At 57.3% G+C, this 20407-nt stretch overlaps 6 protein-coding genes across 6 annotated transcripts; 2 read left to right on the forward strand and 4 right to left on the reverse strand.

Moving 5' to 3' along the window:
- Positions 1-60: 60 nt before the first annotated feature.
- Positions 61-1671, reverse strand: PHSY_000400 (monosaccharide transporter; the record flags this gene model as incomplete). The annotated part of the gene is made up of 1 exon (XM_012331040.1): positions 61-1671. One exon carries the CDS (start codon positions 1669-1671, stop codon positions 61-63), a length of 1611 nt encoding a protein of 536 aa, XP_012186430.1.
- A 3297-nt stretch (positions 1672-4968) lies between these two features.
- On the reverse strand, positions 4969-11259 carry PHSY_000401 (likely protein kinase; the record flags this gene model as incomplete). The annotated part of the gene is made up of 2 exons (XM_012331041.1): positions 4969-5037; positions 6541-11259. 2 exons carry the CDS (start codon positions 11257-11259, stop codon positions 4969-4971), a joined length of 4788 nt encoding a protein of 1595 aa, XP_012186431.1.
- A 1148-nt stretch (positions 11260-12407) lies between these two features.
- PHSY_000402 (hypothetical protein) lies at positions 12408-13424 on the forward strand (the record flags this gene model as incomplete). The annotated part of the gene is made up of 1 exon (XM_012331042.1): positions 12408-13424. One exon carries the CDS (start codon positions 12408-12410, stop codon positions 13422-13424), a length of 1017 nt encoding a protein of 338 aa, XP_012186432.1.
- Positions 13425-13849: 425 nt separating this feature from the next.
- Positions 13850-14620, reverse strand: PHSY_000403 (MUTL-like protein 1; the record flags this gene model as incomplete). Its single annotated transcript, XM_012331043.1, has 1 exon — positions 13850-14620. One exon carries the CDS (start codon positions 14618-14620, stop codon positions 13850-13852), a length of 771 nt encoding a protein of 256 aa, XP_012186433.1.
- Positions 14621-16182: 1562 nt separating this feature from the next.
- PHSY_000404 (S-adenosylmethionine synthetase) lies at positions 16183-17664 on the reverse strand (the record flags this gene model as incomplete). Its single annotated transcript, XM_012331044.1, has 2 exons — positions 16183-17241; positions 17554-17664. 2 exons carry the CDS (start codon positions 17662-17664, stop codon positions 16183-16185), a joined length of 1170 nt encoding a protein of 389 aa, XP_012186434.1.
- A 1352-nt stretch (positions 17665-19016) lies between these two features.
- PHSY_000405 (likely mitochondrial ribosomal protein) lies at positions 19017-20384 on the forward strand (the record flags this gene model as incomplete). Its single annotated transcript, XM_012331045.1, has 1 exon — positions 19017-20384. One exon carries the CDS (start codon positions 19017-19019, stop codon positions 20382-20384), a length of 1368 nt encoding a protein of 455 aa, XP_012186435.1.
- Between the last annotated feature and the right edge of the window lie 23 nt (positions 20385-20407).

Here is a 20407-nt window from a genome sequence, read left to right on the forward strand (position 1 = left end):
CAGATCGAGTGTAGATGAAAGAGAAAATGAAAAGCTGGTGCGCTGCATGGCAACGTCCGCTTAGTATTTCTTCTCGTCGTGGGTGGCGAGCTCGTCGTCCTTGACGGGAGCGACGGCACCCTCGAGGTCCGAGCGACGAGCGCGGATCTCGGCGTTGGCCGCAGAGGACTTGATGGGGCTGGTCTGAGCGTACATCTCGTCGACCTCCTCGAGCGAGAGCAGGCGGGTCTCGTAGATGAAGAAGTAGGCGAAGACGGCACAGCCGGCGCAGGTACCGGTCCAGATGAAGAAGACCTTGGGGCCGAGACCGGCCTTACCCGCACCTGAGTCAACGAGGTAGGGAGTAGCGTAGCCGATACCGAAGTTCCAGAGCCAGTTGGAGGCGGTGCAGAGCGAGAGGGCCTTGGCACGGATGGCAAGGGGGAAGATCTCACCGCACACGACCCAGGCGGCGGGACCCCAGGTGGAAGCGAAGCCAGCAATGTAGATGCAGACGAAAGCGACGGCGGTCTTACCACCGGCGTGGTTGCGAGTAGGGACGACGGTACCGACGATGGCGACAACCAGCTCGCAGAGGCACATCCAGACAGCACCCCAGATGAGAAGCTTACGGCGACCGAGACGCTCCATCATGTACATGCCTGGGATGGTGGAGACGACGTTGACAACGTTGGAGATGACCGAGAAGATGAAGGGGTCGGAGCCGGGGAGCGCCGACCTGAAGAACTGGGTGCCATAGTAGAAGATGAAGTTGATACCGGTGAGCTGCTGGAAGGCCTGGATAAAGATACCAGTGAAGGAGCGGAGGAAGTACTTTCGCTCGTTGGTCTTGAAGCAGTCGAGGTAGGAGCCGGTCGAGTGGGTGAGCTCAATGTCAAGGTTGGTCTGGATGACCGACAGCTCGGAGCGGACGATGGGGTCGTCGACGTCGGTCGAGTTGAGGCGGGCGAGCGACTTGGAGGCACGCTCGTGGTTGCCCTTCTTGACGAGCCAACGGGGGGATTCGGGGAGGATGAGGAAGAAACAACAAAGAATGATGGCGAAGGCGATCTGGATACCGACGGGGATACGCCAGGAACCAGAATCGTTGCGGTGCTGGGTACCGTAGGTGGCGAGAGAAGCGCAGAGGAGACCGATGGTGATGGCCCACTGGTAACCGGAAACGACGGCACCACGGATCCAGCGGGGAGCAGTCTCGGACTGGTACATGGGGACAATGGTGGAAAGGATACCGACACCGAGACCAGCGACGACACGACCACCGATGAAGACACCGAGGTCGGTAGTAGCCATCTGCATGACGACACCGACGGTGAAAACGAGGAGAGCGACCTGCATACCCCATCGACGACCGAGAATGTCCGAGATGGGAGCACCGGCGAGCGCACCAACAAAAGTACCAGCCGACAGAATGGAAACGACGAGCGATTTGTCGTTAGTGCTGAGGGTGAATGCACCCTCGGCCGTCAATTCACCGTTACCAAAGGTCTTGTTGAAGTTGTCCATGGCGAGCAGACCAGAGATTGTACCAGTGTCATAACCGAAGAGGACACCACCGAAAGCGGAGGCAGCAGCGACCAGAATAGCGGGAAGCGACTGCCTGACGTTGACGGGGCGGGCCACAGGGCCGGTCGAGGTGTAGCCGACATCGGCAACAGCACCTCCAGCCATCTTGAAGAGTGTTTGAGTGGGTGTGGGTGAAGTAAAGTAGGGAAGGGAGGGAAGTGGCCTTGAGGGAGAGAGCTAAGGCTTGAGGATGGATGAGGAGAGAAGGTTGACGACGGTCGAGGATGGGGCTCTTTATGTAGACGTCCGAAGGTCGGAGGTGCCGTTGGGGCGTTGTGAGCATACAGCCAAGAGCAGCGCACCGAAGAGCAGTTGCACCGTTAGAAACGGCATTCAGCCAGTCAAGAACAGGCCACGCCAAGCCACGGAAAAGACGCGACAGGCGTCACAAGAGAGGAGGAAAAGAAAAAAGGACGGAGAAAAAAAATGAAATCTCGTGGCGTGGGTCGTGAGGGGCAGGCAGGCAGGCAGGCGGCCAGCCCCAAACATCCAATCAACACGAGACACACCACCCACGGGGACCCCGAACTCGAGAGCGGTCCAGGACCGAGCGAATCTGGAGAAACGAGCGAAGAAGAAGAAGAAAAAATGCCCCGCGGTGCAGTGCAGCTGGTGTTTGTTCAAAAGCGGAAGGGGAGAATTTTAGAGAGAAAGGAAAGAAAACAAAAATTTCGGGCACTGCTACAGTAGCCAGTCAGGCGAGAGAGGGTTTGTAGGAATGCAGGGTGTTGTGTCAACATGGCGAGTGGCAAGTGAAAATTATTTTTTTAGACGGTCGAGACTCCATTCTTGCGGGTCATCCGGTGACACAGACCAAGTTGTTGATCTTTTTCTCGCGGAATGAAGGCGGGGCTCTCTCGAATTGCCTATTCCGCGTATTGTTGCCACATGCACAAAGCCGGGGACCCAGAATCTGTGTTCCACTCCCCATCGCTTCATTCGAGGTCTAGAGTTTCAGCCTCGCCTCTACACCACTCTCGCCTCTCATTGGTTGTGTCGGGTCTGACCGCCTGTCTGTCGACCGTGTCGAAGCCTGGCCGTGTTCCTTGGCTAGAGACGTGGTGGGGTGGCTTGCTCGCCTGACTCGCTTACGCGTACCACACACCACTGGACACCCTTATGGCTGCAGTGCAACTGGAGTATACGGTAACGGTGGTAGCGGTCGCAATGGGGAAGCTCAATGCGCATCGCGCCAGGCGTGCGCACGCCGAAAGGCCCAGAGTGGGATTCGGTCGTCGACTCCAGATACCTTGCTCCCCACTCGGGTGCCCGACGACAGCGTCAGCGATGATTGTTGTGGGCCTCCGCGCCAAAGTCATCTTGCCTCATCTCGGCACCGCGCGGAGCACAATGTACCGCATCGTGTGGGTCTCGCCACACGCTTTCCCCCTGCAATCGAATCGCGTCCAGCGCAGCATTGTCCGGCTCAATGCTGTCTCACGTCTGTGGTGGGGACGAACCAGTGCCTGACTAAGCCCGAATGGATCCTGTGCCTTGCAGCTAAGACGATGCGTGGCGAATGCAGTAGCATGATCTCGACTCAGTCTCCCCGCGTCCTCCATTTCCCCTTCACCACTCCGCACAAACGCTTCGCCGTTTGGACGAACTTGAACGCACCTCGGACATGGCGGACAGAACCTCCTCGAGTCGGCGACTGACCAGCTCTTCCGACGGTTTGAGCGCTCTGTGCGCGCGAGACACGACGTTCCCTCGAGCCGGTCAATTACCCTTTACATCCGTTCTCCGTCTCGCTTCTCCCAGTAAGGGAATCGCCTTCGCCTACCACAAACGAGAACCCGACGATGTATGGGCTGTTCGGTATCTCGACTCCGTAGCGGCGAAACGACGTTGTCATATTTTTTGGGCCGTCCCCGGACAATGAGCTCGAAGCGAACCTCACCGCGCGGGGGTAACGACGAAAAAGCGAGGCCTCGCTTCGCGTCTTTCCCCTCCTTGTGGAGAGGCGTGTGACCTTGCTTCCGAAACGCAATTTAAAAGGTACCAACCCAGTTTTTTCTTTTTTGGGACTCGCTTGATCGACTCGCTTGGAACAACATCGGTCGAAAACGGCCGGTCTCGGTCGCGGCGTTCGAAAAATTGAGGGAAATTCTTCCGTGGCTGCGTCTGGTTCAGATTTCGAAGGACCATGTGGTTTCCGCTAAATGCGAGGGAGTAAGGGCAAGACGAATTTTCTGAATAGAGCCGAGGCAAACCCTTGGATCCACCACACCTCGATCCGCCCCCTCCAAGACCGTACAAAGTATGCTCTTGACGGATGTAACGAAGAATCTTGGCCTTGGTTCGCAAGAATCTCAGCTTCAGCCTGGTCAAACACGACTACAAGGCTCCAGAGCTTAGGGGTTGTCTGTCTTCTCTGATGATCGACGAGCGCATTTTTGTGCAGTCACCATGACGGAGCGAGCTCGAATTTGCATCGGTCAACCTTTCTACCTTGATCGTCGCGGAGGATTTCGTTTGTGTGTTCCTGAGCCAAAAAGCATGATATGCAAATCACCTCGAAGGATCGGAGACTTTTTTGGCACTTTCTGGTTGATGACGAGATTCGATTCGGCTGGTGGACGACCGACAATCGCGCGCACTTGCTCTCTGGATCCTCCTTCCGATCTGTAGGTGAGATCCAGGCACGGGAAAGCTCGGCTGTCCAATCGCGTGGCATTGTGTTTCGAGGAAAACGTACGATTGGCTCGTTGGTGAAAGTCAGAGCCGCCAAAAGCGCCGGCTTCGGGGACAAGCATGACCGGACGTAGTAGGGTTACTTGTGTGTGCAGTAAGAGGAAAAAGTTCAAGGATCCGATCGCAGGGTTGAGGCTGCAGGAACCACAACACACAAGTCACCGGTGGGTCGATGACCGCTGACTTCATGTCTGCATCGGGATCTGAAACCACCCCCGTCCGACCGGAACCTCTTCCAACGCAACCACTTTCCGGGGCCCTTTAGGCTGAGATCATCCCAACTTCAACCCCGTCTATGCAACAAATTGGGCCCCATACTATACCCACCATGCACTATGGGGAACTCACAACGTCAAGCCCGGAGAAAAAAGGGGTCTCGACACCATCAATCCACGGGTCGGAAAGGGTAAGGAACGAGTTCGACCGTTGTGCAAGCCACAATGACCGGTAACAAGACGGAGCGAGGATTGAGCGAAGTTTCGACGAAAATTCTCCGCGCTCGCGTCCATGCGGGTGCGATGCAGACGGGCACTATGCCTGCGGGTGTGTGTGTGTGTGTTTGCGCATGTCGATCCTTCGTGCTTCTCGGAGATAAATTTTTTTGCGCTTATTTTTCACTTGGCAAGCCGTAGTTGACCGGGCTAGAAATCTCCTTGCTCGAAAGAGTCTCACTCGTTGACGTAAGCCGCATCACTCGTGTCCAAAATACTAGGCTCGGGAAGGCTGCAGCCGGAGGATCCGGTCCTTCCCGGTTTCACTCTTCGGCAGACAACCTCTCTGGTGTCGTTGGAGGAAAAGTCAGGTGCGACAACTCGCGTGGAGAGCTGTCGTCTTGCCTCGGCTAAACTCGCTACCATTCCACTGCGTCTCAAATTCATCTCGTGGGGAGGGGGGGGAGCCAAGGGTGGATCGTCGTTTTTTTCTTTTCGATTCGTTCACTTCACGTCTGTTCTCGGTCGTGTCCGAGACAAACCACGCGATGCCATGCAGCACGGTACTTGCCTAGCCTTCTTTTCTGTCACGGCGACTGACAGAGCGGCAAGGGAGGAGAGAGCATGGAGAATTTGTTTTTGTTTTTTATCTTTTTCGTTTCCTACGTTCCATGCATGCAAAGGAGGATTTTCGGCTGAACTCTACAAAGTTGCAGCCCGTCGTGCGTTTTTTGAGACCTGGGTCATGTCAACCATTAGAAAAAATTCTTTTCTTGTTCGCTCTGCAAATCGCGTGTTGTTGGACAACGGTATGCGCAGAAAGGGGTCGCTTTTCGGCCGTGACAAGGTCCTCCACGAGAAGCCTTCCGCAGCAGCAGCTACTACTGCTCGTCATCATCACCGATAGACGTCTCTCTCTCTCTCTCTCCTCAACGTCGTTCGGGACTCTTCATGGTTTGTTTTGATGGTCAGTGGCTGCGACGTCGAGACTGAAACTTGAACCGTGCTTTGCTCGTCAAAACGCCCATCTCTCCAACCCCCTTTTTATCCATAAAAAGACCTGTGGCGTCCACATATTCAGCCAAAGGTTCGTCCGAGATCATCCCGGTTGCCTTACCGCGCTCCTCGATCCAATACATCAACCGTTGTCTCTCCGCGCGATTCATGCGTGGTGGGGAAAGGTGTAGATGTGGGGTCTGTGCGTGCAAGGGTTTAGCGCAGAATTTTACATTTGAAGACCCCGCTTTCGCATCCCCACACCACAGTCCTCACCCACATGGGAAGATCTCTCCGCTGATATCGCTTAGCTGTGCGGGGAGATTCCGAACGGCTCAACTGATCCGGTTTGCGATCTGATGTCTGCCGATAAGCAGATCTATGAATCCTCTTTCAAGGTATCCTACATTGCGCGAGTTCCCTGATTTGGCTACGGACTGCTGCTTCTCAGAGACGCCAACCGTGCGCAAACAGCTTCAACCTAGAAACGTCTCCTTCATTCGACCGTACTGTGGGGTTAGCTCAACCTTTCCAACTCAACCCTTGATACAACCTTTCATCTCTTCATTTCGAGCAAGAAAGTGTAGGACGATGAGATGTGTGGGGCAATATCGGCAGCTATTGGGCCGCGCAAAAAGTGGGCAATGTAATCTGACACCTTGGTTACCGTGGGGATCCTGCATAGCCCTTCTTCCTTTAGCCTTTGATCGAGCCCGAATCGTGAAAGCTTCAGTCCTCACACGCACCTTGTCCCTATCAGACTGACCCCGATGATGAGATCAGACTGCCGATTCCGATGATCCGCTACTCCTCACCCACCCGCTGACCTCCTAGCCTCCTGTATGCTCCTCACCAGCGCACCCGCATCTCCTCCGCCCAACGTCTCGTAAACGAACGACCGTCCGTTCACCACTCTGACCGAGAACGTTCTTCCGCCTCTCCATTCCAATCCAGTCAGCAGATTCGGTATCACCTGTTGCTGCTGCTGCTGTTGCTGTTGTTGCTGGTGCCCCGCTTCATCCTCCCTTACCTCGTCATCTGGCTGTGCGGTCGAATGTCTTCCCCCTGAGAGCCTTTCAAAATCCCCCTGACCCCCACCAGCATCGCCAGACGTAACCCCGTTCGTTCGCGACGCACGAATCGCCAGGATCACCTCGCTCTTGACCTTGAGCGCAGTAGCCGTCTCCTTTACGCACAGCAAGCGCGGGAAATCCGTCAGCACCAGCTGCCGTCGTTTGGTAAACATCTTGCCCGTACCCGTCTTCTTCTGCGCCACGGGTAGACTGTACAGCATCACCTCTTTGGGCAGCAGCAGCGCTGCCCAGCTGTGCTGCAGTCCAACGCTCGTCGTACCGGTGGTGCTTGCGGTTGCTGCAGCTGCTGCAGGGGTCGAAGAGGATGACGATGGTTGGATTCGCGTGGTAGAGTTGGGACTTGGGCTGTGGTGGTGATTTGTCGACATGGTCTGCATGGATCTCGAAAAAGGTCGCATTGGTCTTGGGACGGCTGAAGGCTCCGTGTTGGTCTCCGCGATCGCAGGACGAGAGGCGTCAATCGACATATTCGAAAACCTCCTCCTCCCGTTCGCCTGCGGACTAGACGATCCGGTCGACATGAACCTCGACTGGAACCCATCCGTCAACCTCTGCAATCCACTCTGTCTTTTTCCCCAACTCGTCGCTTGATTCTGAGAGCTCGCATCTGACAGATCCGAATCATCCGCATCATCCATGCCTGTCCCCTCTCCCACATCCGCTCCCTCGGCGTTGTCCCTATCGATGCTCTGCGTATCTCCGTTGTACGCTTGACTCTCGTCCGAACTGCCAAACCCTTCATCAAAGCTGAAATCGCTCGTCCTCTCCTCTCCCCTCGCTGTCGGCAACGGCTGCACCAACCCCGTCCGTATCTCTGGCGCATCCTGCTCCCACAACTTCTTCCAATCGATCGAGCCAAAGAACCGATGCGCCTTGATCTCTGCCGCAGTCAACCTTTCCGCTGGATCCAACGCCAGAACCCTGTCGATCAGGTCCTTCGCATCCTCCTCGAACCCCTCCGGAAACTCGAATTCCCTCTTCTTGACCTTCTGCAGCGTCTGATACTCGTTCACCCCTTTGAACGGTGGTCTTCCCGCCAGCATCTGGAACAAGACGCATCCAAACGCCCACCAGTCAGCAGGTTTGCCAGCAGGCTGCGCCTTCTCCACCAGCAATTCCGGCGAAACGTACTCGGCGGTGCCCACAAAGCTGGCCGCTCTCTTCCTTCCCCCTTCCTCTTCCTCCTTGACCTCGCTCTCCACCTTCTCCGTCTCTCCCGCAGGGTGAACGATCTTGGCACTTCCGAAATCCGTAATCTTGACCCTCATCTTGCCATCCAACAGCACATTCTCCGGCTTCACATCCCTATGCACCACCCCTGCCACGTGCATCGCTTCCAACGTATCCACCAACATGGCTGCGTAGAACCTCGCCGACTCGACATCGAAGCTTCCGCGCTTCCGGATGAAGTTCAACAGCTCGCCGTTGCTCGCCAGTTCCAAGACGAAGTACAGGCTCTCGCGATCCTGAAACGTCCAGAAGAGGGTGACGACGCCTGGATGGCGAATCATGCGGCTGAGAGCTTCCTTTTCGATGGCGACGTACTTCTGCTTGTTCTGTTTGAGGATGTGGACCTTGTCGAGGACTTTGATGGCGTAGGCTTTGCGGCCGGTGAGGTCGAGTCGGCGACGTCGACGACGGTGTGATTCGGAGCCGACCATGGCGGAGGCGGCGGAGGTGGCGGTAGGGTCGACGACGCCTGGCTCCTTGGGGTTGGGTCCGGAGAGAAGGTCCCACGCTTCGAGCACGGTCGAATAGGAGCCTTCGCCGAGGGTGTCGCCGAAGTGAAAGTCGTTCGGACCGCGGGCGGAGAAGGTGCGTGGTGAGGGGGTGTTGGTCCGATCCGGTACGCTGGAGGCTGAGGTGGGGAGCAGACGAGGACTCTGGATGTGCGAGATAGATGCCGGGCTGCGGGCGTAAATGGAGTCCGTGATGCGGGCGGGTCCGACACGGATGGTCTCGGGTGACCGTGCTAGTTGCGAAGCGGGCGATGCGGAGCGTGGTCCTGGCGTCGTTCGCATGACAAAGGGAAGCGTCGCGGCACTGGGTGGTGAGAGCGCCATGCCTTCGTGTAGCTCTCTACCGGGAGTCATTCCAGGAGAGTTGCTAGCCAACTCTCCCGGCGCCGGCATCGCTACTCGATCCGATGTATCGATTCTGCCATAACCACTGCCAGTGCCATGTACGCCATCATCGTCCTCCGGAATCACAGCTACGTGAGGTGGCGCACGCATACCAAGTTCGCCGATACCAATGGCGGTGCTGCTCGAGCTATTCTTCGAATGCGTGCCTGGTCTGTCGAAAGGTGACTCCTGCACCAGGCCCTCGATGGGACTTTGGCCACTGGGCGAGTAGGCGCGACGATCCGAGCTCTGACTGCGGCGACCTTTGCTGATGGAGCTCTCGCTCGTGCGCGCACGAAGGACCGCGGGTCGTTTTGCGTTGGACCACATTCGCGGTCGCTGCAACGAGTCGGGTCGTCGAGATGAGCTAGCTCCCGCCTCGCTGCCTGTAGCGCTGCTCGGTCGCCTGATCTTCGTCCTCGCCAGCGTATTTGTGGCGGTGACGTCTTCATCCTCGACGACGGGCGAGTAGCTAGCAGGGACCGGCGACGGCTCGCTCGGCGAGTCCGGAAGCGAGGCGATACCCGCTTGCGCTTCCATCCGAACCAGCTCGGCTGGCGTAGGATGCGGCGACGCTCGCGCCTCGTTGTACGGCGTGGCAGCGAGCTCGACGTGAGGCGAGCGCTGTGTGGCGAGCGAGAGGCCCGGCGCGGAGAGCGTGTACAGCGCGGGCTCAGCATCAGGAGCATCCACGGCACTGGGGTCGCGCACGAGCAGACCGGGCGATGCGGTGCGATCAAAGGCGTCGTTGCTGCTCTCGTTGCGCATGAGCACGGGTTTGTGCGTTGCGGCCGATCCGCGTCGAGTGTGGCTAGCTCCATCAATCTGACCTGATGTGAGGTTGGTGAGGTAGGGCGCGAGGTCGGAAGAGATACTACCGGCTTGCGCTCCATAGCCGAGAGGTGGTAGAGAGGGCGCGTGGCCAGCATCTGCGCTGGAAGCAAGACGAGTGTCGTCGTGTCCAAAGGCTGATCCGGCGTGACCCGCTGCTTCCGGATGAAGCCTGGCACTTGGCAGGTCCTCTGCGAATTTGGGCACGAACAAGGGCGCGTTGGTGACCGAGCTGGTCCTGAAGTCAGCCGGGACCGGTGTGAGAAGAGCGTGCAGCGGCGTAGCGGGTGCCGTGTTGGCGCTGTGAGGGCCAGATGAAAAGTAACTCGAGCTGCGTGGCAAGGGTGTTCGTGTGGGCGATATCAAGTTGATCTCGTCCTCGGAGCTGTCGAGCGGATTGTAGACGTCGTAGTGTTCGGCAGGGGAAGGAGCGAGAGAGGTGACGATGTTGGTCTTGATACCGAGCCGACCGGCGCCCTTGACAAACTTCTGCCGGATGACCTCGCGCGAACGCTTGGCGGGGGAGGAAGCAAGCTGAGATTCGTCGAGCTGCAGCTCGGGCAGCTCTGAGGTCGCGATGGATGTGGGGCGTGGTGGTCGGTTGGTGCGCATACCGGGACCGACGCGGTACATCCAAGCATCGGTCATCGGCTTGGGCACGCCCTTGTGCCTCTCGGAGTTCGGCAGCGACGTGCCGAGAGTAGTAGCTTGGGTCGATGGGGCAGACGCAAATGCAGAGGAACTCGACGGGTCATTCGTCGCGTAGTGGTGTGCCTCGCGGCTGTCGGCGGCGGCCATTTGTGAATCCACGTCCTGACCAGCAACGTTCGCCGCAGCTGACTGAGACGCAGTCGGCTGCTGTGCAGCAAGCGACAGCGAACCGTACGGGTCTGCACGAGCATTGCGTGCGGCGAAGCGTGCCGCCGCGCCGCCGAATCCCAGTCTGACGTTGCCGAGAGGAGCTTCGCGGAAAGGCACCGCCTCAAGGCTGCTGGTGCTGTTGACAGAGCTTACGGAGCTGACAGACATGGCTCGGCCCAGACTGACGCCTCCAACGCTGGATGCTGCGCCCTCGCTGGCATCGCCGCTACCGCTGCGGTTGCCGGATGCGATGCTGGCCGACGATGCATTGAGAGGATGCGAGGTCGCGCCGGGACGATTCGCCCAATTGGTGTGAGGCAGCGAGGAGTTGGAAGATTGACGCGAGCTGCTAGCTGTACCGGGTGGGGCGCGGTTCTGAGAGGCGAAGCGCCGAGGCATGGGTCCCGAGTCGCTGATCATGTACTCGTCGTCATCATCGTCGGTGGTGAGCTGCGGATGAGACGCAGACGCAGCTCTGGACATCCTATCTTCGGCTTCGCTTCCTGTTCTTGAGAGCAGACCTTTGCGGATACGGGTTGTCGAGGCAGAAGACGGTGGAGGGGCGTTGGACCTTATGCTGCTGACGCGAGAGACTGCGGCGCTGGAGGTGGCCGAGGTGGGTGCGGATGCTGGTGCTGGGTGGAGAGGAGTGGGTGCGCTCATTGGTGTTGTTGACGCCGACGGCGCCGCAGCGGGAGGACTCGCGGGATATGCTGTGTGTAGAGACGGCGTTACTTGGTGAGATCGTGATGACGCGTCTGACTGTGGGAAGCCCTCGTCCATGGCAGTCGGCGAGGCAAAGAGGGCATTGCTGGCATCTTGTGAGCCCGCCGGCTCCGTGGACGAAGCCACTAGTGGTGGTGGTGGTTGAGACATGCTTCCTCTAAGAAGCGATTCGTCGCTGTGCTGTTCTAGCGGGACAGCTGCAGCTTACGATACGTCGACATTGTTTGATGAGATAAGGCCCCGAAGAGTAGGGCGGGATGAAGATGGTGTAGCTGGCAGCGATGGTCGGGCTTCGGATCCATGCTTTGAGCGAGTGACGGCAGTTTCAGCCAGCTGCGTCCTTGTCGAAGAGGGTGATGGTGGTGGTGATGAAGCAGGTGAAGCGCGAGCCCTTTGTCAGCGTTGCGAGAAGAGGCGCATGCTGAGTTGGCTGGTGATTGTGTTCGGTCGTTCCGCCGAGTCGAGTTGCAGGGTCCGTGAGTAAGAGTGTATGCACGCTGCTGTACGAGGCGGTGAGTGGGCCGGCGCCGATTTGCAGGACTGCTTCGCGTGCTGCTGTCACTTTTGTCGCTTCTTTTTTCGTTTTTCTGGCGTTCTCGCGTGGAGGTCCGTCCGCCGGTGTGGCATCAGTGTACTGTCAAGAGGTTCTAGACATTTTGGTCGTGCATGGATCGAGTCGAATCGGGTCGCCGATTTGTGACTCTTTTCCGCGCTGTCTCGACCCATCTCGAAAGGCGATGTCAGCAGGGGAAGAAGCGCCTTTTGCAAGAATACCGACCTGCAAAAACAGCTCGCTGAAAAAGAGGCGTCGAAATTGATTCCCACTCAATTCCTGTCTCGTGCGGTACAGCGGGGGCAATCTTGGAAGAAAAGCGCTTTGAGCGTCGAGCAGTCACTGTAACTCTCTCGCCTCGAGTCACCGCAACTCGAGACGGCAGTCACACCGCTGTGACAGTCGGCCAATGATGATGTGAGCCTATTTTCATTTTGCGGTGCGATGCGGGGAGGGCCAAGATTGCCAACCTCGTTCCTTCAATCTCCCTTCCTTCTCACCAACACCTTCTGAACATCAGCTCGACGTCAAGATGATCTCCAGAGGTGCAGGCTCGATCCTTCGAGCGGCGGCGGCGGCGACACCAACCGCTCGCACGCCGCTCCTCACCCGCTCCATCGCCACCTCCTTCCCCACCAGGCAACCCAACTCGACCCAACCACGCCAAAACCCATCCAATCCCGTCGAATCCGACTCCACCTCCGCGCTCGACTACAAGCTTGCACACAAACTCCGCAAGCTCCCTCCCCTGCCCTCCCTCGAACCACCCTCCATCGATGCACCCTCCGCCGTGTCCAACATCCTCTACAACACCCCTCCACCGTCCAAAGCGCCGTTCAAACGACACACGCTCAACTGTCTCGTTCAGAACGAACCCGGTGTACTTTCGCGCGTTGCGGGGACCCTGGCCGCACGCGGGTTCAACATCGATTCGCTGGTGGTGTGCGGTACGGAGATCCGAGATCTGTCGCGAATGTGCATCGTTCTGCGTGGACAGGATGGTGTGATCGAACAGGCACGTCGTCAACTCGAAGATCTGGTTCCTGTATGGGCCGTACTGGACTACACGAACACCAAAGTCATCGAGCGCGAACTTATGCTCGTAAAAGTCTCCATCCTCGGTCCCGAGTACTTCGAGGAGTCCCAACAAGCTTCCACTAGCCCTGCTGGAACACCCGAGTTGATGCAAGAACGAGAATCCGACTCCACCTCCAAACCACCTCACCAGAACCAACCGCTTCCGCTGACGCCGACCGAGGCGCTGCGAGTGAAATCCGACAACATGCGTTCCGTCATCGCCTTCGCCGAGCAATTCCGCGGTCGCGTGGTCGACGTCTCTTCCACCAGCGTTATCGTCGAAATGTCCGGCAAGAGCAGCAGGTGCGATGCGTTCCTGAAGCTGGTTAGACCGTTTGGAATCCTCGAGTGCGCGAGATCGGGTACGATGGTGCTGCCGAGAAGCCCGATCCCCAGCAGCTATGCGGGCGCGGAGGATCTGACGGAGGACGAGGTCGAGGCCATCGACGCAGGTGCTCTGCCCCCTGGCTAGAGATGCAGCGTGGGACGAGGCGTGGAAGTGCAATATTTGTTCTATACGCAATCACAAAATGAGTGCTTGACATTGTCACCCGTGCCAGCTTGAATGGAGCATGTCAAAATGTCCGTATCTGAGCAACTCTTCCCAACTGCTACAGGTCCTTCATCCGCATCCCGTAATGTCGACGCGCAAAGAACAGACGAATGTGACGCAAGAGATAGATTGCTCTGTGTTGAACCACTTTTGCGTGGCGTGGTAAGAGTGGTACTAGAATACATGAGTAGATCGGAGACAAGAGGGGACGCGAGAGCAAGCACAAGCAGATATTGCGAAAAGGGGGGAGAGAGCGGGGACAAGAGTTGCAAGGAAGACACAAGAGACAGGACGACATTAGGACTAAAAGCGGTCAAGCGACGCACGACGGTGAATGGCCACGTTCACCACTCGTCCATCATCATCTCGTTGAGACCGCCAGCTGCTGCCTGAGCTTGTTGTGCCCTCGCTGCCTCGAAGTCGCCCTCGACGTGCTCCCACAGCGGCTTGCCTGCCGCATGCTGCTGTTCAAAGTACCTGTTCGCAGCGACACCGCTGCCGTCATCCGAAGGCGAGGGTGTGGGTGGGAACTCGACGCCCATCGGGAACCTCATCTGCGCGGGCGGAGAGGCGGGAACCTCGTTCTGGTGTGCCGGGTTGGAGGGCTCAATGACCATCTGCACGTCGGCATTGCCTTCTAGCAGATGAAGCTCGTCCGACTTGATGAACGTGTAGCCGTACGAGGTGACCACTTTGAGCCAATGAGGATTGTTGCTCGTAAACGAGACGGACGAGGCTGCGGCCTGGGCGCCTTTGCCCTTGGTCGAGGCCGAAGAGTGGGTGAAGATGTCACGTTGTTGGTTCTGCTGCTGCTGGTGGTTGTTGGTGGGGGTGGTAAGGTCGTCGAGCGTCACGTCGGATGAGCTCGCGAAGGGGTCCTGCTGGAAGTGAGAGCCAGGCGTTGGCAGCGGCGACTGCTGCTGCTGTTGCTGTTGCTGCAGCTGAAACATGCTAGAGGATCTGGAGCCTCGAAGAGGAATGGTGGGGCGAGCACGCTTGCCCGAAAGAGGCGAAGTGTCGACAATCTCGTCCTCGGTCTTGCGCTTGGGCGTGGTGGGCGAGCCACCAGCCATGGTGTTGAGGTACGATGTCTTGACGGCGGGGGAGAGCAACATGATGGACAAAGTTGAAATGGGAAGCGCTGGCTTGACGCGGTTGTGGTGGGAAACGGGAAAGGAAAGGGGTGGAAGATGCCAGCTAGTATGGAGGCGATGCAGGGATAAGAAAGTTGAAAACGCCGAGGAGAACAAGTGACCGGCACCTGTTGAGACGATGGAGCTGCTGTGAGCTTGATGCAGATCAAGTGGATGTGAATGCGGCTATGGACAGCTTGGTAGATACGAGGAGCGCGAATGCTAGTGCAAGAAGGGGAGGAACAGGATTTGGCTGGAATGAGAAAGGTTGGTGGATTGATGGAAAGAGAGAAGAAGGTGGGGAAGCAGGATCAGCAAAGATCTTCTACGCCTTCTCGACGCGATCGGAAGACGGGGGGCCCTGGGAATGCAAGGAGACTGAGCCGGAGTGCCGCTTAGAGCTGCTGCTGCTGCCGCTGCCACAGTCGAGTCGAGCTGTCAATTAACGACGTCCATCCACCGACCGCTGCTAATTTAGCCACTGAACCAGCTGCAGTCCGACAAGTTTCGAATCGCTTGGGAAAACTCGAACGAATTTCATTCCATTCTTGGGTCGCCACAGTGCTCGGCATCTTTTTGTTCTTGAAATTACTTTTTTTTTGTGTTCATCCCTAGCGCGGTCTCTTGACGGCAGTCGACTGCCGCTCGCTCGATGCAAAGTAGAAAATATGTAAATCTGCAGCTCACCTCATTTTTGTGCCTCGCTGCAGCCTCGAATTTTCATTTACGCGTTCGAATTGCCTGATATGCCTGCCAATCCCGGTCTCGACGAAAGCGGAAAAAGCCAATTTTATTCGATAATTCTCATGCATTCGGTCGTAATTTGACGCTTCAGAAGAGCGCGTCGCGAAACACACAAGCTCACACGAGCTGGACAGCCGAGACAAAGTGCTTGACCTCTCGGCCGTCACAACTTCCGAACGCCCATCGAGATACAATTGGTTGCAAGTGTCGCCCGATCGGATCTACTGGCAATGAGCTCGGCTCAATCCCTGCTTGACTGTCTACATAGGCTGTTGCCTATCCGCCCCAGTGTCAACCTCATTAAGGTCACTCGAGACACAAATCCAAGGAATCAAGCACGGTTGACGTGGTATTGGTATTACTGCTAGTGACGTAGCGTTTTGTGACAGGGAAACGAATCCCCTGGATGCGTGAATGTAGGTGTGTGTGTGCGACGAAGCGATGTATGCGGGACGAAGCGCTAGCGACAACAGTGCAGAGGTAGTACAAATGTTCGGGCGCGAGGTTTGTCGGGGGTTGGGAATCTATGCAAGAGAGAGACGGAGAGATAGCGACACGGAATAACACTACAAAGAAACCGGCAAGGAGAAACAACCGTTCGGAACGGAAACAAAGAAGAAGGAAAAAAGATGGTGGTAACACATGTAGAGAAGAAGAAGAAAGAAGAAGAAAATGCGGGGCAAGAAACGATGTTGAATCGACCAGACGGATCCTTGCTGAGGATCCATCGAGGAGACCTTTAAGCTAAAGCGGGAGCGAGATCAGCCGCCGAAAGGAGGCACAGAGACACTGCCGCTGCTTTAGAAGTTGAGCTGCTTGGGCTGCTCCCACGAGAACTCGGGTCGGCCAAAGTGACCACCGGCAGCGGTAGCCCGGTACTGGGGCTTCTGCAGTCCGAGGTCCTTGACGATCACACCGGGACGCAGGTTGAAGTTGCTGCGGATGATCTTGACGAGCTCCTCGTCCGTCTTCTTACCGGTGCCGTACGTGTCGACGAACACCGAGAGAGGGTCGGCCACACCGATGGCGTACGAGAACTGCACCAGAACACGGCGAGCGAGGCCAGCAGCAACGAGCGACTTGGCAACCCATCGCGCGGTGTAGGCGGCGGATCGGTCGACCTTGGAGAAGTCCTTGCCGGAGAAGGCACCACCACCGTGGGCACCCCAACCACCGTAGGTGTCGACAATGATCTTTCGGCCAGTGAGACCGGCGTCACCCTGGGGACCACCAATGACGAAGCGTCCCGAAGGCTGAATGTGGTAGATGGTGTCGTTGTCGAGCAGGTTCGAGGGAATGACCTTCTTGACGATCTTCTCCATGATCTCGGAACGAAGCTCCTCGGTGGAGATCTCCTCGGCGTGCTGGGTGGAAATGACGACGGTGTCGACACGCAGAGGGATGGTGGCACCGTTGTCCTTCTTGTACTCGACGGTGACCTGGGTCTTGGAGTCGGGTCGGAGCCATCCGAGCGAGCCGTCGCGGCGGGCGGCGGACATGGCCAGGTTGAGCTTGTGCGAGAGCATGAGCGTCAAGGGCATCAACTCGGGGGTCTCGTCGGTGGCGTAGCCGAACATGATACCCTGGTCACCGGCTCCGTGGTCCTCGAGCGAACCGTGGTCGAGACCCTGGGCAATATCGGGCGACTGCTGCTCGATGGCGACGAGCACGTTGCACGTCTTGTAGTCGAAACCCTTCTCGGACGAGTCGTAGCCGATCTGTTTGATGGTGTCACGGATGACCTTCTGGTAGTCGATCTGAGCCTTGGTGGAGATCTCACCAAAGACCATGATCATACCAGTCTTGGAGGCGGTCTCACAGGCGACCTTGGAGTTGGGGTCCTGCTCGAGGCAGGCGTCCTGTGCAGCGATGAAAGCGGAGAATAGTGGAAAGGAAAACAAGTGTCAGCTGGCTCGCAATCTCAAAGATCCTGCTGCTGCCGATACCGAGTGGAACGAGCGAATCTCCGGCTAATCATCAGCTCCTCGCGGCTCCTTCTCGCCAGCGCTTCGTTCGAGCCCCTTAGCTGCCTCGACAGCTGTTCTTCTAGCGCGAGCCTGCGCTGCTCTTCCAGATCGAAACTTGGCACGTCTGAGCTCCAGAGCGGCGGAAGGAATTTATTTTTCGCGTGGAGAGTGCTGCACTCGGTATCGGTTGCATCGGAAACTTACGAGGATGGCATCGGAAACCTGGTCACAGATCTTGTCTGGGTGACCCTCACCGACCGACTCGGAGGTGAAGAGGAAGTGACCCTCGGGGAGGACGCGAACGTTGGCAGGCATATTGATGTATGTGTGAGGAGGGCGGGAGGAGAGGGGTATGAAGGGATGACAGAGGTGAATGTGGAAGAGGAACAAGAAGAAGAAGTGGAAAGTAGAAAGTCCCAACACAGGCGACACAAGCAGGCGGCGACGGCGGATGTCAAGCTTTGCAGGCCAACACGAGCACGAGCACGAGCACGAACACCAGGACGCACACACAGAGAGCGGCAGAGCGACGCAGAGCCTCGTAAGGATCGACCGTGGTGACTGATTGATGGGCAAGAAGAAAAAAATTCGGCCAGAAAATCACGACACGGAGGGGACGTGCGACATTCTTTGAGGAGGCACTTGGACTGTCTCACAGGGTCTTTTGGAAGAAATCATCACCGGCTTTGACACGGTGTCCTGCACCAACGAAGAATCGGGTGAAAATCATCCCATCCAACAAACGCTTCCAAACAGAGCCAGCGCGTGTGTGTGTCTTTTGCCTTCCAGCCTTGTGGCAAATTGCTGCTTCTGGCAGGCAGTCTGCTTTCACAGCTCCCTCACGCAGACCCTTGTTCGGCGATGCAGATCCACAAGAACGTGCTCATCCAGACCGACGTGGCCACGCTTGCTTGCTTGCTACCCGGAGTTGAAGCTGGTCGCTGTCTCCCATGCACAGACCAGCCGAGACTATCAGGAGATCTGTTCTGCGCCTGGACATTCCGAATCTTGAAGACCCCCTGAATGGCACCATACTTCATAAGCAGCGAATGTCAAGGTGATCGCATAACGTAGCTTGACCAACGACGTCGATCTCTGCCTGTACCGCTGCGTTGTCTGCCACCGTGAGCGCGTCAGGAAGAACTTGTCGAAGGTCGAAATGAGAGAGATTCGTGTGTGGCTTTGCATTCGATGCACTTGATGCACCTATGGCGTGCTTGAGCCCACCTCTCGCATGGCAGATCCGTCACATCCGATGTCGTCCGATTGTGTGCAAGAATCGGGTGAAATACAGGTAATCGAGATGATCTGAGATATCGGGACCAAAGACCCGATTGGACTGATCCACGTGATTTCGACTTTTTTGGAGGATTTCTTCTCAGGCGGCTCTCCCGAAAAGTCGAGAGAGTCTTTGTCACGGAGCGGCTCGTCTGATCACCTCCTCGCACAGTTGCCAACCTGTCCATCGTCCCCGTCAACCTCTCCTTCAAGGCAGTAGCATACGGCGCAGGAACGCACATTTCACTGCTGCAGCCCCATCCGGTCGACTGTCGCTACGCGGACTAAGCTCGCGACCTTTGCGATTGACCCGCCGCCCCCTCATCAATCGACACAGCGCAACTAGGGTTTAACCCCGCCCAGCACTTCTCGACAGCACATCGCCCATCATGCGCAAAGCCAAGGTCTTCAGCCACGAGACCGTCATGCCACGCATGTCGTGGTCCGCTCGCAACCTCTACAACACCATCGCCCGCTCCACCGTCCCCTTCCACGCCTCCCAAACCTCCTTCACCAAGACCTCGCTCACCATGTATCAGCAACGATGGCGATCCAAACGTTTCCTCCGAGCATATCACGGCGACTGGATCCCTGAGAAACGCTTCAAGAGGTGGTTCCTTCCCACCGATCTGCCGAGTTTCGTCCCACCTCAGGTATCCGCTGCTTCCACTTCTGCCTCGGGTCCTAGACGAGGTGGCCTCTTTGATAAAGCTCTCAAAGCCAGAAGAGATATCACTCCGGAATCAAGCGCGAAAGAGGCGGGCTCGGGGTACTCGACGGTGACACAGCAAAAAGTAGTGGAGGAGATGGACCAGATGCCCACGGCTTCGTTGTTCATGAGGGATGTGGAGAGGAGGTTGGATGTCGTCGTTTTCCGATCTTGTTTTGCTAGGTCGGCGTACGAGTCGAGGAGCATGGTGGTTCAGGGAAAGGTCAAGCTGAATGGGGTCAAGTGCAGCAACCCGAATCAGCTGCTTCAGCCCGGCGATCTGATCAGTGTCGAACCAAGCGCGGTACCCATGCTGAGCGAGGAGGCCGCCAAGAAGGCAAAGGCGCAGATGGTCAACGACCAAGTCACGGGCGAGGAGGATGCTACCAAAGCTGCTCAGAGCGAGACTGAGGAAGTCAAGGAAGACCAGGCCGACGCAGATGCAGCCGAGTCCAAGGACCCCGCCTCTGCCGACGCATCACCAGCTTCCGACGCATCCACATCAGAATCCACCTCCGAAGCTCAACCCTCCTCCTCATCCTCCGCCTCCAAAGGCAAATCCCGCGACAAAACCCTTCCCCCTGGCGTCCACCCCTTCACACTCCCCGACTACGCCGCCCCGTTCCTCTTCATCCCCCCCTACCTCGAAGTATCCTTCACCACCTGCTCCACCATCTACGTCCGTCACCCGACCATCGTCCCGCACCGCACCTTCTCAGACGGCAAACCACGCTGGACGTTCCGCACCGATCTTCCCTCTCCGTACCCCGCCGGCGGAGAACTCTACTCGATGGCCTGGGAACACTACACGCGCAACGCACCCCGAACACGTGCCGATGCGAGACGCATCAAGCTCGAGGCGAAAGTGGGTAGAAACGGGTTCGAGACCGAACGTGCAAAGGATCAGAACATGAAGAGGAGCGCGTTGAGGAGGGGTTGGGGTAGGACCAAGAGCGTCGAAGGTTGGAGGAGACATTTGGCTGCTGCGCAGGCGAGGGATGCGGCTGGGAAGAAGGACGGTGATAAGAAGGCGAGGGTTGTCGCTTAGAGAGAGAGAGGAGATTCTGAACA

The sequence above is a fragment of the Pseudozyma hubeiensis genome (genome assembly GCF_000403515.1).
Source record: "Pseudozyma hubeiensis SY62 DNA, scaffold: PHS6, whole genome shotgun sequence".
Classification (NCBI taxonomy): Eukaryota; Fungi; Basidiomycota; class Ustilaginomycetes; order Ustilaginales; family Ustilaginaceae; genus Pseudozyma; species Pseudozyma hubeiensis.